Source organism: Oncorhynchus mykiss, chromosome 13 (genome assembly GCF_057628025.1).
Source record: "Oncorhynchus mykiss isolate SJ-2025 chromosome 13, ASM5762802v1, whole genome shotgun sequence".
Classification (NCBI taxonomy): Eukaryota; Metazoa; Chordata; class Actinopteri; order Salmoniformes; family Salmonidae; genus Oncorhynchus; species Oncorhynchus mykiss.
In genome coordinates, this window is record NC_143034.1 from 73,826,954 (window position 1) to 73,846,950 (window position 19,997).

At 44.0% G+C, this 19,997-nt stretch overlaps 1 protein-coding gene across 1 annotated transcript; it reads left to right on the forward strand.

The window, feature by feature from the left end:
• Positions 1 to 9,447: 9,447 nt before the first annotated feature.
• Positions 9,448 to 18,764, forward strand: LOC100301642 (mannan-binding lectin H2). Its single transcript, NM_001160480.1, is given in 6 exon segments — positions 9,448 to 9,491; positions 10,533 to 10,689; positions 11,118 to 11,153; positions 17,404 to 17,514; positions 17,592 to 17,639; positions 18,147 to 18,764. Coding segments are annotated over 5 exon segments (729 nt in total). The 5' UTR covers positions 9,448 to 9,491; positions 10,533 to 10,535; the 3' UTR covers positions 18,527 to 18,764.
• Positions 18,765 to 19,997: the final 1,233 nt, after the last annotated feature.

The following is a 19,997-nucleotide window of genomic DNA, read 5'->3' on the forward strand; positions in this document are numbered from 1 at the left end:
TAGTCATTACTATAGTACACAGTCTAGAGAGACAATATGTAGTCATTACTATAGTACACAGTCTAGAGAGAGATAATATGTAGTCATTACTATAGTACACAGTCTAGAGAGACAATATGTAGTCATTACTATAGTACACAGTCTAGAGAGACCATATGTAGTCATTGCTATAGTACACAGTCTAGAGAGACAATATGTAGTCATTACTATAGTACACAGTCTAGAGAGAGAGACAATATGTAGTCATTACTATAGTACAGTCTAGAGAGACAATATGTAGTCATTACTATAGTACACAGTCTAGAGAGACAATATGTAGTCATTACTATAGTACACAGTCTAGAGAGAGAGACAATATGTAGTCATTACTATAGTACACAGTCTAGAGAGAGACAATATGTAGTCATTACTATAGTACACAGTCTAGAGAGAGAGAGACTATATGTAGTCATTACTATAGTACACAGTCTAGAGAGACAATATGTAGTCATTACTATAGTACACAGTCTAGAGAGAGATAATATGCAGTCATTACTATAGTACACAGTCTAGAGAGAGACAATATGTAGTCATTACTATAGTACACAGTCTAGAGAGACAATATGTAGTCATTACTATAGTACACAGTCTAGAGAGACAATATGTAGTCATTACTATAGTACACAGTCTAGAGAGAGACAATGTGTAGTCATCACTATAGTACACAGTCTAGAGAGAGAGATACTATATGTAGTCGAGTCTTGCTGCAGCCCAGGAGAAACATCATAGGGGAGGAAGGAAGCACATGGCTGCAGACCAGGACCAGAGTGTCCTGCAGGAAGAATCAAAAGGCTGCAGGCTACAGTTGTTCTTCTCTTCATGGACTGAACTGGGGTCAGAACTAAACAGAAGTTACAGAGAGAGGAGAGAGGAGAGACAGAGCAGAGAGAATGGAATGGAATGGAAAGGAATGGGGAATGGAAAGGAATAGGGAATGACAAGGAATATGGAATGGAAAGGAATAGGGAATGACAAGGAATGGGGAATGGAAAGGAATAGGGAATGACAAGGAATGGGGAATGGAAAGGAATAGGGAATGACAAGGAATGGGGAATGGAAAGGAATAGGGAATGACAAGGAATTGGGAATGGAAAGGAATAGGGAATGACAAGGAATGGGGAATGGAAAGGAATAGGGAATGACAAGGAATGGGGAATGGAAAGGAATAGGGAATGACAAGGAATGGGGAATGGAAAGGAATAGGGAATGGAAAGGAATAGTTAATGGAAAGGAATAGGGAATGAAAAGGAATAGGGAATGGAAAAGGAATAGGGAATGGAAAGGAATAGGGAATGGAAAGGAATAGGGAATGGGAAAGGAATAGGGAATGGAAAGGGAATAGGGAATGGAAAAGGAATAGGGAATGAAAAGGAATAGGGAATGAAAAAGGAATAGGGAATGGAAAGGAATAGGGAATGAATAGGGAATGACAATGAATAGGGAATGACAAGGAATAGGGAATGGAAAGGAAAAGGAATAGGGAAAGGAATAGGGAAAGGAAAGGAATAGGGAAAGGAAAAGGAATAGGGAATGGAAATGAATAGGGAATGGAAAGGAATGGGGAATGGAAAGGAATATGGAAAGGAATGTGGAATGGAAAGGAATGGGGAATGGAAAGGAATGTGGAATGGAAAGGAATGGGGAATGGAATGGAATAGGGATGGGGAATGGAAAGGAATATGGAAAGGAATAGGGAATGGGGAATGGAAAGGAATATGGAAATGAATAGGGAATGGAAAGGAATAGGGAATGGAAAGGAATAGGGAATGGAAAGGAATAGGGAATGGAAAGCAATAGGAAAAGGAATAGGGAATGGAAAGCAATAGGAATAGGGAATGGAAAGGAAAAGGAATAGGGAATGGAAAAGGAATAGGGAATGGAAAGCAATAGGAATAGGGAATGGAAAGCAATAGGAATAGGGAATGGAAAGGAAAAGGAATAGGGAATGGAAAAGGAATAGGGAATGGAAAAGGAATAGGGAATGGAAAGCAATAGGAATAGGGAATGGAAAAGGAATAGGGAATGGAAAAGGAATAGGGAATGGAAAGCAATAGGAAAAGGAATAGGGAATGGAAAGGAAAAGGAATAGGGAATGGAAAAGGAATAGGGAATGGAAAGGAATAGAAAAAGGAATAGGGAATGGAAAGGAATAGGGAATGGAAAGCAATAGGAAAAGGAATAGGGAATGGAAAGGAAAAGGAATAGGGAATGGAAAAGGAATAGGGAATGGAAAGGAATAGAAAAAGGAATAGGGAATGGAAAGGAATAGGGAATAGGGAATGGGGAAGGGAACAGGAATGGGGAAGGGAAGATGTGACAGAAAGAAAGAGACCATCACTGTGCTTTGGTTTTAAGTCAGATGATGAGAAGTCTAAAGTCAGTTTTGGTATTAAATGTGTAGGAAACAGTAAAACATGAAGAGGAAAGGGAACTGACAGTGCCAGTCAGATAAGACCACATGTTAAACTATGACATGATGGTGTTAGAATGAGCACGTGTTTAGATATATGTTACACCTTTCATCCATACTAAACGTCAGTAATAATCTATTGCATTGAGTCCTCCTGCATGGAGAGTTGAAGTCTGAGTGAGTCTGTCCACTGCCAGATGAGAGATGGAAAAGCTGGGGTTTAACATAGTAGATTTGAGCCCAAAAGAGTTACGACAGAATCTCCAGATTCAATCATGGAAACAACTGTCTATTGCACAAGCCAGTCTGGGCTGACTGGAGGAGCGAGAGAGAGGGGGGGGAGAGAGAGAGAGGTAGGAGGGAGGGGGAGAGAGAAATATAGAGAGGAGAGAGAGGTAGGAGGGAGGGAGGGGGAGAGAGAGAGAGAGGGGGAGAGAGGGAGGGAGGGGAGAGAGAAATATAGAGAGGAGAGAGGTAGGAGGGAGGGGAGAGAGAGGTAGGAGGGAGGGGAGAGAGAGAGAGATATATATAGAGTAGAGAGAGAGGTAGGAGGGAGGGGAGAGATAAATATATTTCCTGTGACTGTGTCTCAAAACCAGATGTTTTCCTGGCCCACCATTCCAACCTGGACCACCATTCCAACCTGGCCCACCATTCCAACCTGGCCCACCATTCCAACCTGGCCCACCATTCCAACCTGGCCCACCATTCCAACCTGGCCCACCATTCCAACCTGGCCCACCATTCCAACCTGGCCCACCATTCCAACCTGGACCACCATTCCAACCTGGCCCACCATTCCAACCTGGCCCACCATTCCAACCTGGCCCACCATTCCAACCTGGCCCACCATTCCAACCTGGCCCACCATTCCAACCTGGCCCACCATTCCAACCTGGCCCACCATTCCAACCTGGCCCACCATTCCAACCTGGCCCACCACTCCACCCTGGCCCACCACTCCACCCTGGCCCACCATTCCAACCTGGCCCACCATTCCAACCTGGCCCACCATTCCAACCTGGCCCACCATTCCAACCTGGCCCACCATTCCAACCTGGCCCACCATTCCAACCTGGCCCACCACTCCACCCTGGCCCACCACTCCACCCTAGCCCACCATTCCAACCTGGCCCACCACTCCACCCTGGACCACCACTCCACCCTGGCCCACCACTACACCCTGGACCACCACTCCACCCTGGCCCACCACTCCACCCTGGCCCACCATTCCAACCTGGCCCACCATTCCAACCTGGCCCACCACTCCACCCTGGCCCACCATTCCACCCTGGCCCACCATTCCAACCTGGCCCACCACTCCACCCTGGCCCACCACTCCAACCTGGCCCACCATTCCAACCTGGCCCACCATTCCAACCTGGCCCACCATTCCAACCTGGACCACCATTCCAACCTGGCCCACCATTCCAACCTGGCCCACCATTCCAACCTGGCCCACCATTCCAACCTGGCCCACCATTCCAACCTGGCCCACCATTCCAACCTGGACCACCATTCCAACCTGGCCCACCATTCCAACCTGGACCACCATTCCAACCTGGCCCACCATTCCAACCTGGCCCACCATTCCAACCTGGCCCACCATTCCAACCTGGCCCACCATTCCAACCTGGCCCACCATTCCAACCTGGCCCACCATTCCAACCTGGCCCACCATTCCAACCTGGCCCACCATTCCAACCTGGCCCACCATTCCAACCTGGACTTGAACAGTCTTTATGATCAGGTCCACCAAGGCGGCAGTGCCCACCTTCGCCAGGACCCTAAAGGACATCACCCTCAACTGCAGCCCCAACACCTCACACAGGAGTATCAGATCAACAGACACCCCACCCAGACCTGTGTGACCCCCCTCCCCGGACCTACACATAGAGGACCCACGCTGGGAGGACCTACATCCAGACCACAGCACCACCAGCCACATCCACACAAAGTCTTAACTATTTCATCCTGGACTATCCAGAGCCTGAGGTCATCTGCCTTTGGCCTAAAGAGCAGGAACCTGGAAATCAGAAATACAGAAAATGACATCCTACAAGAAACCTGGTATAGAAGAGATGGACCCACTGGTTGCCCTCTAGGTTACAGACAGCTGGTAGTCCCATCCACCAAACTACCAGGTATGAAACAGGGAAGGGACTCAGGAGGTATGCTAATTTGGTATATGAATCAAAACAGGAAGCTTTTACATTTAGCTAGAAATTCTAAAGGAAATGATGTCAACAGAGAAACATATCCTCCTGTTTGCTAACTAAGGAAACGCCCCTCTAACCACTTGGCTACCTGACGCCCCAACTAACCACTAGGCTACCTAACGTCCCTCTAACCACTTGGCTACCTGCCGCCCCAACTAACCACTAAACTACCTAACGCCCCAACTAACCACTAGGCTACCTAATGCCCCTCTAACCACTAAACTACCTAACGTCCCTCTAACCACTTGGCTCCCTGCCGCCCCAACTAACCACTAAACTACCTAACGCCCCTCTAACCACTTGGCTACCTGCCGCCCCAACTAACGTCTACAATTCTTCAACTGTGATCCTTTTTTGGCCACTGGAACCATCCTCCCCACTGTGCGTGGGGTCAATATAGACACACGTCCTCTTCCAGGCCGGTTGTTAACATCTCCAGTTGCTTTAACCTTCTTCATTATCGCCCTGATGGTGGAAATGGGCATTTTCAACCGTTGGGCTTTTTTCTTTCCTGAATTATGCATCAACCTTTTCGCGCACATCATTACTATGTTCGCGGGTCTTTCCCATAGTGATGGATGACTATGGGAACTTGGCCTGTGTGTCACCTCATATTTATACCCCAGTGCAACAGGAGGTCATGGCTTACCACTTAAGTGTTCCTAATCACTCAGGTGAACTTAAAAACCTAAAATACGAATGAGAATATACTTCAGATTTTACTCATATGAATTTCTAGGGGTGCCAATAATTGTGTCACATGTTTCGGAGAACAATATGTATTTCTAGGGGTGCCAATAATTGTGTCACATGTTTCGGAGAACAATATGTATTTCTAGGGGTGCCAGTAATATTGTCACACATGGTTCGGAGAACAATATGTATTTCTAGGGGTGCCAATAATTGTGTCACACGTGTTTCGGAGAAGAATATGTATTTCTAGGGGTGCCAATAATTGTGTCACACGTGTTTCAGAGAACAATATGTATTTCTAGGGGTGCCAATAATTGTGTCACACGTGTTTCGGAGAAGAATATGTATTTCTAGGGGTGCCAATAATTGTGTCACACGTGTTTCGGAGAACAATATGTATTTCTAGGGGTGCCAATAATTGTGTCACACGTGTTTCGGAGAACAATATGTATTTCTAGGGGTGCCAATAATTGTGTCACACATGTTTCGGAGAACAATATGAATTTCACTTGTATTTTTCCCTAATAATTTTACTTCAATTAAAGGTTAGATTTTTGTGAATATTTTGAATGAAAGACACCTCTGTCGCAGGAGTACTGTACATAGTCAATGGTAGGCTTCGAGGGGACTCCTACGGTAGGTACAGTACACCTGTAGCTCATCTCTTGGCAGTAGTACTGTCGACTACATTATCACTGACCTCAACCCAGAGTGTTCACAGTCAGCCAACTGACACTCATATCAGATCACAGCAAAATCACAGTCTACTTGAACAGAGCATTGCAAAGGAACTGAATAATATTAAGAAATGCTAAGGAAAGTAGTTAGGAAACCTACCAAAAAAAATAAAAAATGAGGCAACAACAAATCCAATCCCTTTTAGACAACTTCCTGGACAAAAAGTTGCACTGTAATAGTGAAGGTGTAAACTTGGCAGTAGAAAACCTAAACAGTATATTTGACCTCTCAGCTTCCCTATCAAATTTAAACATATCAAGCAGAAAACCTAATAAAATGAACAACAATGACAAATGGTTTGATGAAGAATGCAAAAAACTATGATAGAAATTGAGAAACCTGTCCAACCAAAAACAGACCCAGAAAACCTGAGTCTACACCTTCACTGCGGTGAATCACTAAAACAATACATAAATACAGAATACAGATGAAGAAGGAACAGAAAGTCAGAAATCAGCTCAATGTAATTGAAGAATCCATAGACTCCAACCACTTCTGTGAAAATTGGAAAACACTAAACAAACAACAAGAAGAGTTAACTATCCGAAAAGGAGATGTATGGATAAACCACTTCTCCAATCTTTTTGGCCCTATACCAAACAACAAACAGAGAAAACATGATCAAATACAAATCTTAGAATCAACTATTAAAGACGACCAGAACCCACTGGATTCTCCAATTACATTGAATGAACTGCAGGACAAAATACAAACCCTCCAACCCCAAAAAAGGCCTGTGGTGTTGTGTTATCCTAAATGAAATGATAAAATATACAGACCACAAATTCCAAATGGCTGTACTTAAACGCTTTGACATCATCCTTAGCTCTGGCAATAGAAAGGTTGATATACCTGGTGGTGTGTTTAATAGGTTCTAATAGAAAGGTTGATATACCTGGTGGTGTGTTCTAATAGAAAGGTTGATATACCTGGTGTTGTGTTTAATAGGTTCTAATAGAAAGGTTGATATACCTGGTGGTGTGTTTAATAGGTTCTAATAGAAAGGTTGATATACCTGGTGGTGCGTTTAATAGGTTCTAATAGAAAGGTTGATATACCTGGTGGTGCGTTTAATAGGTTCTAATAGAAAGGTTGATATACCTGGTGGTGTGTTTAATAGGTTCTAATAGAAAGGTTGATATACCTGGTGGTGTGTTTAATAGGTTCTAATAGAAAGGTTGATATACCTGGTGGTGTGTTTAATAGGTTCTAATAGAAAGGTTGATATACCTGGAGGTGTGTTTAATAGGTTCTAATAGAAAGGTTGATATACCTGGTGGTGCGTTTAATAGGTTCTAATAGAAAGGTTGATATACCTGGTGGTGTGTTTAATAGGTTCTAATAGAAAGGTTGATATACCTGGTGGTGTGTTTAATAGGTTCTAATAGAAAGGTTGATATACCTGGTGGTGTGTTTAATAGGTTCTAATAGAAAGGTTGATATACCTGGTGGTGTGTTTAATAGGTTCTAATAGAAAGGTTGATATACCTGGTGGTGCGTTTAATAGGTTCTAATAGAAAGGTTGATATACCTGGTGGTGCGTTTAATAGGTTCTAATAGAAAGGTTGATATACCTGGTGGTGTGTTTAATAGGTTCTAATAGAAAGGTTGATATACCTGGTGGTGTGTTTAATAGGTTCTAATAGAAAGGTTGATATACCTGGTGGTGTGTTTAATAGGTTCTAATAGAAAGGTTGATATACCTGGAGGTGTGTTTAATAGGTTCTAATAGAAAGGTTGATATACCTGGTGGTGCGTTTAATAGGTTCTAATAGAAAGGTTGATATACCTGGTGGTGTGTTTAATAGGTTCTAATAGAAAGGTTGATATACCTGGTGGTGTGTTTAATAGGTTCTAATAGAAAGGTTGATATACCTGGTGGTGTGTTTAATAGGTTCTAATAGAAAGGTTGATATACCTGGTGGTGTGTTTAATAGGTTCTAATAGAAAGGTTGATATACCTGGTGGTGCGTTTAATAGGTTCTAATAGAAAGGTTGATATACCTGGTGGTGCGTTTAATAGGTTCTAATAGAAAGGTTGATATACCTGGTGGTGTGTTTAATAGGTTCTAATAGAAAGGTTGATATACCTGGTGGTGTGTTTAATAGGTTCTAATAGAAAGGTTGATATACCTGGTGGTGCTACTGTTAAATGGGGTGAAAGAAAAGCCCATGAAGGCAAACAGAATAAATATTTACTACAAAAACATTGTCTGTGCCTGAAATATATAATATAATATAATGTCATGTAATATATATAATATAATGTAATATATATAATATAATGTAATATATATAATATAATATAATGTAATATATATAATATAATGTAATATATATAATATAATATAATGTAATATATATAATATAATGTAATATATATAATATAATGTAATATATATAATATAATATAATGTAATATATATAATATAATATAATGTAATATATATAATATAATGTAATATATATAATATAATGTAATATATATAATATAATATAATGTAATATATATAATATAATATAATGTAATATATATAATATAATGTAATATATATAATATAATATAATGTAATATATATAATATAATGTAATATATATAATATAATGTAATATATATAATATAATATAATGTAATATATATAATATAATATAATGTAATATATATAATATAATATAATGTAATATATATAATATAATGTAATATATATAATATAATGTAATATATATAATATAATGTAATATATATAATATAATATAATGTAATATATATAATATAATATAATGTAATATATATAATATAATGTAATATATATATAATATAATATAATGTAATATATATAATATAATATAATGTAATATATATAATATAATGTAATGTAATATATATAATATAATATAATGTATGACTATAATGCTTCTCCTGAGTTGAAACAGCCAAATGTGAGCCGGGAATAACAACATTGCATGCTAACTCAAACTACAAAAGATACGAAGTCGTTCGGACGAGATAATTGTGTCCTTGTTTTTGCCTTGGTCTGGAAGTCTTCCTTACTCAAACTCACCAGAAGTGGAATGGAACTAAAGTGGAATTTTCGCAATGGGATGTCAGAGATTTGTTTGTGTTCTTGCTAGATGATTCCACGTGCATCAGTATTTTGTGATAAATGTGAACATTGACAGGGCACTCTGGGTATTACATTCCAAGTTTTTGTCTCTTTTCCAGTAAACTGTAAATGAACTTCACAAGTACTTCCCGATCATAATGAATCCTTCAAAGTGACGTGTTGTTTACCAATGTCTTTATAAGTTGCTGCACCAACCCATTTCGCTATCATTCTGTTACAACGCAGGACAGAAACATCACATCCATTCCCAGCACATCAACTTAAGAGGTATGGTTCCCACTTGTTTAGTTTTTGTCTTAATTATATTACTGCAGTTTAAAGGCACAATATATAAGCTGTACGGATGTTCAACGGTCATTTCAATCATTACAACCATCGACTATGGAAGAATATAGATTATCAATGTGTTATGAGCTGATTCTAACTGTGTTATCCTGTCATCAATCGATGTTCCTATTACTTCACTGGTTCTGTTGCCGTTTCTATTTGAGCCTTTGTAAACACACCAATAGCTTCTGTTTAAACTAGCATGTTGATCTCCTGTTAGTCCCGTCATCAATCAGTCCATCTGTCTCATTTGAGAGAGAGGTTACGTTTTCGTTCCATCCCTCAACTGGCAACAAAGTGTCAGAGTCAAGCTGTTGAAATGACACATTCACATATTCCACATGCTGCTTTTCAACAGCTTGTATTCTTGTTGATCCCATTGACAGTAAAGGTTCCCATCATGTCATTTATGAGCAGATGTTTCCTGTTCTTCTGTTTGTATGACACCAGTGATTTACTGTCCCTTTGGGGCTCTGTGTTCTTCTCCCTGATGTTTTAGGCTATGGCTCTGAGCAGACCTCTGACTTTGGGGCTCTGTGTTCTTCTCCCTGATGTTTTAGGCTATAGCTCTGAGCAGACCTCTGACTTTGGGGCTGTGTGTCTTCTCCCTGATGTTTTAGGTTATGGCTCTGAGCAGACCTCTGACTTTGGGTCTCTGTGTTCTTCTCCCTGATGTTTTAGGCTATGGCTCTGAGCAGACCTCTGACTTTGGGGCTGTGTGTCTTCTCCCTGATGTTTTAGGCTATGGCTCTGAGCAGACCTCTGACTTTGGGGCTCTGTGTCTTCTCCCTGATGTTTTAGGTTATGGCTCTGAGCAGACCTCTGACTTTGGGGCTCTGTGTCTTCTCCCTGATGTTTTAGGTTATGGCTCTGAGCAGACCTCTGACTTTGGGGCTGTGTGTCTTCTCCCTGATGTTTTAGGTTATGGCTCTGAGCAGACCTCTGACTTTGGTCTCTGTGTTCTTCTCCCTGGTGTTTTAGGTTATGGCTCTGAGCAGACCTCTGACTTTGGGTCTCTGTGTTCTCTCCCTGCTGGTTCTGCCAGGCCAGACAGAGGAGTGTGAATGCCGGGGTCCTAGAGGAATGCCTGGGATTCCTGGCATTCCTGGCCCTCGTGGGCCTGTTGGGCCTTCTGCAGGTAATGAGTTGCAAGCTTAGTACAGCTAACTTACCCTATCATAACCCAAAATATAAGACGGTTGATTTTGGAGTAAACTGTCACTTTAAGCATGTACATTAATTTGCGTACCTGATGATGGAGAACAAAGAACTCTGAATTACCTCAGTTAGATAAACCCTCCTACTCCTACAACAGGCTTTGTCTGTACCAGCTGCCAAACATAACTGGGGCTGGGGTATAATGTGAATGGCCAATCCCGGTATATTTCCTGCTGTTAGCCTTTGATAAAACATAAAACATAAAAAAACAATAACATAGACTGTTGATTTTGTAATAAAGTGCCACTTTAAGCCAGATCAGACTGCAGAGCACTTTACAGGCTAATTGAAGCTGTCTTTGGTGTGTACAGTATGGTGATGAACCCTATACCTGTTGTCTCTCCATAGGCATGCCTGGACTTCCTGGTCCACCTGGAGAGAGAGGTAGAGTCTGACAGGGTCACAACACCCCTCACGTAAGGGGGTCACAACACCCCTCACGTAAGGGGGTCACAACATCCCTCACGTAAGGGGGTCACAACACCCCTCACGTAAGGGGGTCACAACACCCCTCACGGAAGGGGGTCACAACACCCCTCATGGAAGGGGGTCACAACACCCCTCACGTAAGGGGGTCACAACACCCCTCATGTAAGGGGGTCACAACACCCTTCACAATTTTTTTGGAAGACAAAGAACTCTGAAGACCTCAATTAGATAACCACATCAATTCCTAGAAAGAGGTTTTGTCAGAACGACAGATTTGTATCTTGTCAGCTCGGGGATTTGAACTAGTCCAACGCTCTAACCACTAGGCTACTCTGCCGCCCCATTAAAAGGGGCTGAGACTAGTCCAACGCTCTAACCACTAGGCTACTCTGCCGCCCCATTAAAAGGGGCTGAGGCTAGTCCAACGCTCTAACCACTAGGCTACCCTGCCGCCCCATTAAAAGGGGCTGAGGCTAGTCCAACGCTCTAACCACTAGGCTACTCTGCCGCCCCATTAAAAGGGGCTGAGACTAGTCCAACGCTCTAACCACTAGGCTACTCTGCCGCCCCATTAAAAGGGGCTGAGGCTAGTCCAACGCTCTAACCACTAGGCTACCCTGCCGCCCCATTAAAAGGGGCTGAGGCTAGTCCAACACTCTAACCACTAGGCTACTCTGCCGCCCCATTAAAAGGGGCTGAGACTAGTCCAACGCTCTAACCACTAGGCTACTCTGCCGCCCCATTAAAAGGGGCTGAGGCTAGTCCAACGCTCTAACCACTAGGCTACCCTGCCGCCCCATTAAAAGGGGCTGAGACTAGTCCAACGCTCTAACCACTAGGCTACCCTGCCGCCCCATTAAAAGGGGCTGAGGCTAGTCCAACGCTCTAACCACTAGGCTACCCTGCCGCCCCATTAAAAGGGGCTGAGGCTAGTCCAACGCTCTAACCACTAGGCTACCCTGCCGCCCCATTAAAAGGGGCTGAGACTAGTCCAACGCTCTAACCACCAGGCTACTCTGCCGCCCCATTAAAAGGGGCTGAGACTAGTCCAACGCTCTAACCACCAGGCTACTCTGCCACCCCATTAAAAGGGGCTGAGGCTAGTCCAAAGCTCTAACCACCAGGCTACTCTGCCGCCCCATTAAAAGGGGCTGAGGCTAGTCCAACGCTCTAACCACCAGGCTACTCTGCCGCCCCATTAAAAGGGGCTGAGGCTAGTCCAACACTCTAACCACTAGGCTACCCTGCCGCCCCATTAAAAGGGGCTGAGGCTAGTCCAACGCTCTAACCACTAGGCTACCCTGCCGCCCCATTAAAAGGGGCTGAGGCTAGTCCAACGCTCTAAACACTAGGCTACTCTGCCGCCCCATTAAAAGGGGCTTAGACTAGTCCAACGCTCTAACCACTAGGCTACCCTGCCGCCCCATTAAAAGGGGCTAAGGCTAGTCCAACGCTCTAACCACTAGGCTACCCTGCCGCCCCATTAAAAGGGGCTGACGCTAGTCCAACGCTCTAACCACTAGGCTACCCTGCCGCCCCATTAAAAGGGGCTGAGGCTAGTCCAACGCTCTAACCACTAGGCTACCCTGCCGCCCCATTAAAAGGGGCTGAGGCTAGTCCAACGCTCTAACCACTAGGCTACCCTGCCGCCCCATTAAAAGGGGCTGAGGCTAGTCCAACGCTCTAACCACTAGGCTACCCTGCCGCCCCATTAAAAGGGGCTGAGGCTAGTCCAACGCTCTAACTACTAGGCTACTCTGCCGCCCCATTAAAAGGGGCTGAGGCTAGTCCAACGCTCTAACCACTAGGCTACCCTGCCGCCCCATTAAAAGGGGCTGAGGCTAGTCCAACGCTCTAACCACTAGGCTACCCTGCCGCCCCATTAAAAGGGGCTGAGGCTAGTCCAACGCTCTAACCACTAGGCTACCCTGCCGCCCCATTAAAAGGGGCTGAGGCTAGTCCAACGCTCTAACCACTAGGCTACCCTGCCGCCCCATTAAAAGGGGCTGAGGCTAGTCCAACGCTCTAACCACTAGGCTACTCTGCCGCCCCATTAAAAGGGGCTGAGGCTAGTCCAACGCTCTAACCACTAGGCTACTCTGCCGCCCCATTAAAAGGGGCTGAGGCTAGTCCAACGCTCTAATCACTAGGCTACCCTGCCGCCCCATTAAAAGGGGCTGAGGCTAGTCCAACGCTCTAACCACTAGGCTACCCTGCCGCCCAATAAAAGGGGCTGAGGCTAGTCCAACGCTCTAACCACTAGGCTACTCTGCCGCCCCATTAAAAGGGGCTGAGGCTAGTCCAACGCTCTAACCACTAGGCTACTCTGCCGCCCCATTAAAAGGGGCTGAGGCTAGTCCAACGCTCTAACCACTAGGCTACTCTGCCGCCCCATTAAAAGGGGCTGAGGCTAGTCCAACGCTCTAACCACTAGGCTACTCTGCCGCCCCATTAAAAGGGGCTGAGGCTAGTCCAACGCTCTAACCACTAGGCTACCCTGCCGCCCCATTAAAAGGGGCTGAGGCTAGTCCAACGCTCTAACCACTAGGCAACTCTGCCGCCCCATTAAAAGGGGCTGAGGCTAGTCCAACGCTCTAACCACTAGGCTACCCTGCCGCCCCATTAAAAGGGGCTGAGGCTAGTCCAACGCTCTAACCACTAGGCTACCCTGCCGCCCCATTAAAAGGGGCTGAGGCTAGTCCAACGCTCTAACCACTAGGCAACTCTGCCGCCCCATTAAAAGGGGCTGAGGCTAGTCCAACGCTCTAACCACTAGGCTACCCTGCCGCCCCATTAAAAGGGGCTGAGGCTAGTCCAACGCTCTAACCACTTGGCTACTCTGCCGCCCCATTAAAAAGGGCTGAGACTAGTCCAACGCTCTAACCACCAGGCTACTCTGCCGCCCCATTAAAAGGGGCTGAGGCTAGTCCAACGCTCTAACCATTAGGCTACCCTGCCGCCCCATTAAAAGGGGCTGAGGCTAGTCCAACGCTCTAACCACTAGGCTACCCTGCCGCCCCATTAAAAGGGGCTGAGGCTAGTCCAACGCTCTAACCACTAGGCTACCCTGCCGCCCCATTAAAAGGGGCTGAGGCTAGTCCAACGCTCTAACCACTAGGCAACTCTGCCGCCCCATTAAAAGGGGCTGAGGCTAGTCCAACCATCTAACCACTAGGCTACCCTGCCGCCCCATTAAAAGGGGCTGAGGCTAGTCCAACGCTCTAACCACTTGGCTACTCTGCCGCCCCATTAAAAAGGGCTGAGACTAGTCCAACGCTCTAACCACCAGGCTACTCTGCCGCCCCATTAAAAGGGGCTGAGGCTAGTCCAACGCTCTAACCACTAGGCCACTCTGTCGCCCCATTAAAAGGGGCTGAGGCTAGTCCAACGCTCTAACCACTAGGCTACCCTGCTGCCCCATTAAAAGGGGCTGAGGCTAGTCCAACGCTCTAACCACTAGGCTACCCTGCCGCCCCATTAAAAGGGGCTGAGGCTAGTCCAACGCTCTAACCACTAGGCTACTCTGCCGCCCCATTAAAAGGGGCTGAGGCTAGTCCAACGCTCTAACCACTAGGCTACCCTGCCGCCCCATTAAAAGGGGCTGAGGCTAGTCCAACGCTCTAACCACTAGGCAACTCTGCCGCCCCATTAAAAGGGGCTGAGGCTAGTCCAACGCTCTAACCATTAGGCTACCCTGCCCCCCCATTAAAAGGGGCTGAGGCTAGTCCAACGCTCTAACCACTAGGCTACCCTGCCGCCCCATTAAAAGGGGCTGAGGCTAGTCCAACGCTCTAACCACTAGGCTACCCTGCCGCCCCATTAAAAGGGGCTGAGGCTAGTCCAACGCTCTAACCACTAGGCAACTCTGCCGCCCCATTAAAAGGGGCTGAGGCTAGTCCAACGCTCTAACCACTAGGCTACCCTGCCGCCCCATTAAAAGGGGCTGAGGCTAGTCCAACGCTCTAACCACTAGGCTACTCTGCCGCCCCATTAAAAGGGGCTGAGACTAGTCCAATGCTCTAACCACAAGGCTACTCTGCCGCCCCATTAAAAGGGGCTGAGGCTAGTCCAACGCTCTAACCACTAGGCAACTCTGCCGCCCCATTAAAAGGGGCTGAGGCTAGTCCAACGCTCTAACCACTAGGCTACCCTGCCGCCCCATTAAAAGGGGCTGAGGCTAGTCCAACGCTCTAACCACTAGGCTACTCTGCCGCCCCATTAAAAGGGGCTGAGACTAGTCCAATGCTCTAACCACAAGGCTACTCTGCCGCCCCATTAAAAGGGGCTGAGGCAAGTGAATTATAAGTAAAGCTGTGAATGTTATTCTTAGATAATGAAACAAAGATCCTTAACAAGGTCAGATAACTCAAGTATAGACTGGTAACTTGTTTCTAATTTGAATGTAAGTGTCTTTCCTCATGCTGAACACATTTGACTCTACAACCCATAAAGCCTGTCAGGATAGATTTGCCTCCATCTTGGTAATTTGGGAAAACCTTTAAAAAATGTCTTCTGGTGAACGATAAGTCCATCCACATCTCTCTTATCTCCTATCATTATACAGCCATCCACATCTCTCTTATCTCCTATCCGCCATGGGGCGGCAGGGTAGCCTAGTGGTTAGAGCGTTGGACTAGTAACCGGAAGGTTGCAAGTTCAAACCCCCGAGCTGACAAGGTACAAATCTGTTGTTCTGCCCCTGAACAGGCAGTTAACCCACTGTTCCTAGGCCATCATTGAAAATAAGAATTTGTTCTTAACTGACTTGCCTAGTTAAATAAAGGTTAAAAAAATAAATAAATTATACAGCCATCCACATCTCTCGGGTCCAACGCTACTCCTATCATTATACAGCCACCCACATCTCTATTATCTCCTATCAGTATACAGCCACCCACATCTCTCTTATCTCCTATCATTAAACATCCATCCACATCTCTATTATCTCCTATCAGTATACAGCCATCCACATCTCTCTTATCTCCTATCATTAAACAGCCATCCACATCTCTCTTATCTCCTATCATTAAACAGCCATCCACATCTCTATTATCTCCTATCATTATACATCCATCCACATCTCTATTATCTCCTATCATTAAACAGCCATCCACATCTCTATTATCTCCTATCAGTATACAGCCATCCACATCTCTCTTATCTCCTATCATTAAACAGCCATCCCCATCTCTCTTATCTCCTATCATTAAACAGCCATCCACATCTCTATTATCTCCTATCATTATACAGCCACCCACATCTCTCTTATCTCCTATCATTAAACAGCCATCCACATCTCTATTATCTCCTATCAGTATACAGCCATCCACATCTCTCTTATCTCCTATCATTAAACAGCCATCCACATCTCTATTATCTCCTATCATTATACAGCCATCCACATCTCTCTTATCTCCTATCATTATACAGCCATCCACATCTCTATTATCTCCTATCATTATATAGCCATCCACATCTCTCTTATCTCCTATCATTATACAGCCATCCACATCTCTCTTATCTCCTATCATTATACAGCCATCCACATCTCTATTATCTCCTATCGTTATATAGCCATCCACACCTCTATTATCTCCTATCATTATACAGCCATCCACATCTCTATTATCTCCTATCATTATACAGCCATCCACATCTCTCTTATCTCCTATCATTATACAGCCATCCACATCTCTATTATCTCCTATCATTATACAGCCATCCACATCTCTATTATCTCCTCTCATTATACAGCCATCCACATCTCTATTATCTCCTATCATTATACAGCCATCCACATCTCTATTATCTCCTATCATTATACAGCCATCCACATCTCTTTATCTCCTATCATTAAACAGCCATCCATATCTCTATTATCTCCTATCATTATACAGCCATCCACGTCTCTTTATCTCCTATCATTAAACAGCCATCCACATCTCTATTATCTCCTATCATTATACAGCCATCCATATCTCTATCTCCTATCATTATACAGCCATCCACATATCTTTATCTCCTATCATTATACAGCCATCCACACCTCTTTATCTCCTATCATTATACAGCCATCCACATCTCTTTATCTCCTATCATTATACAGCCATCCACATCTCTTTATCTCCTATCATTATACAGCCATCCACATCTCTTTATCTCCTATCATTATACAGCCATCCACATCTCTATTATCTCTCCATAGGGCCACCTGGACCTCCTGAACTCTCTGGATTTCCTTGTTTAGTTGGTGAAAATGAACGAGTCCCTGGTCCACCTGGTCCACCTGGACCCCCGGGCCCTGCAGGAGCTACTGGTATACAGCTGATTGATCTCTTCCTGGTTATGTATTTATTATTTGGTTCTCTCTAGTCACACCTTCTGTTTTCACAGACTTAGACCTGGAACCCCTGCAAGAAAGCTTGGTCAAACTGGAGTTGGGTAAGGAAGTGAATTTCAGAGAGCATGAGGATATGTACTTGAATGCAACATTACAGATCCCGGATCTTAATTTGATCACTCTGTTGTCACTGAGAATGTTCCTGCACAGTAGTAAATGCAAACGTGTAGTGTCCTCGAGGTTTAAAAAGGCTTCTAAAGTGTAATTTCCACTTAACAATGTCAGACTTGTTTTGCCTTAACAAAACATGGATCATCAATCCCTGCAAATAATGTCCATTCTTTATAATCGACATAACAATTAATACTTCTTGTTGCTGCAGGATCATTTTCCTCTTGTGTGAAACTTGCTCAAATTAAGATACTGCATCCGTAGATTATATTGTCTCTTACTAAGTATCCATTCAACGTAAATTATGCAGTATTCGTAATTTGGGAAAAGGAGGTGTGAATTTAGTCATGTGTTGGCGTTAGGGAAATATAAAAAGGCAACTTTTGTTTCCCCTTTTAATGTTAGACTGACTGCATTAATACCTGGTTTCTCTTCAGCCATAAACTATGACTTCACCAGAAGAGTTGACAAGAAGTACTTTGTGTCACACAAGAGACCGGGTTCCTTCGACGATGCTGTTCAGTTCTGTACCAAGAGGGGCTTGGTGTTGGCTTTGCCGAAGAACCGGGAGGAAAACACTGCTCTCACTCAGGTCTTTGAAGGGGCTTTGAAGAATGCATGGCTCAATGTTGACAACAGTAAAGAGGGGAAGTTTCAGGTAGATTTGAAAGGCAAACCCCTCACCTTTTCCAAATGGGCAGATGGGGAACCAAAAGTGCCTGATGGGGATAGAGGCTGTACAATGTTGACAGAGTCAGGTGCATGGCAGGTGACATATGATTGCTCCTTCAATGCCTATATCGTGTGTGAGATATAGGGACATGTCTATGAAAAGCTGTTTCAGAGTTTACCATGAAAGCTTTCTTCACTTCAATTATGATTCTCTAGGTCTTGTCTCTAGGTCTTGTCTCTAGGTCTTGTCTCTAGGTCTTGTCTCTAGGTCTTGTCTCTAGGTTTTATCTTATGCACATTTTCAGTTCTTCACATTTCATTGTTTTTTATTCAAATGAGCTCGTTAAAATGTGGGGCACAATATAAAATGGAAAGGTTAACTTGTTGATTAAAGCAACAAACACATTTACTTTGGTACTTGTCTGTCTCCTTCATGCTCCTTCTCTCTGAACAGATTGGCTACTGATCAAACACATTTACTTTGGTACTTGTCTGTCTCCTCCATGCTCCTTCTCTCTGAACAGATTGGCTACTGATCAAACACATTTACTTTGGTACTTGTCTGTCTCCTCCATGCTCCTTCTCTCTGAACAGATTGGCTACTGATCAAACACATTTACTTTGGTACTTGTCTGTCTCCTTCATGCTCCTTCTCTCTGAACTGATTGGCTACTGAGCACATGGCTACTTTTGACCTACAGTTTGATGACAGAGGAATAGCAACTATATATTTCCAAACAACAACATATCAAGTTAAACTTTAATGAATAGGCTGACATAGACCTGGAACCCCCCCACCCCCCCCCCCAGTAAAAGCATCGCAACATCGCCCTTGAACTTTGCGACCTTTTGCCACATTTCAGGCTTCAAACATAAAGATATAAAACTGTATTTTTTTGTGAAGAATCAACAACAAGTGGGACACAATCATGAAGTGGAACGACATTTATTGGATATTTCAAACTTTTTTAACAATTCAAAAACTGAAAAATTGAGCGTGCAAAATTATTCGACCACCAACTCACAAAAAATTGGCAGTAATAAAGCCTGTCTTGAAAAAGCCGAACCTTGTTGAAAAAAGCTCTCTAGGTTGAAATGTCAGAATAATAGTAGAGAGAATTATTTCTTTCAGATTTTATTTATTTCATTACATTCCAAGTGGGTCAGAAGTGTACATACACTAAATTAGTATTTTGGTAGCATTGCCTTTAAATGGTTTAATTTGGGTCAAACGTTTCGGGTAGCCTTCCACAAGCTTCCCACAATAAGTTAGGTGAATTTTGGCCCATTCCTCCTGACAGAACTGTTTGTAGGCGTCCTTGCTTGCACACACCTTTTCAGTTCTGTCCACAAATGTTCTATAGGATTGAGGTCAGGGCTTTGTAATGGCCACTCCAATACCTTGACTTTGTTGTCCTTAAGCCATTTTGCCACAACTTTGGAAGTATGCTTGGGGTCATTGTCCATTTGGAAGACAAATTTGCTACCAAGCTTTAACACTGATGTCTTGAGATGTTGCTTCAATATATCCACGTAATTTTCCTACCTCATGATGCCATCTATTTTGTGAAGTGCACCAATCCCTCCTGCAGCAAAGCACAACATGATGCTGCCAC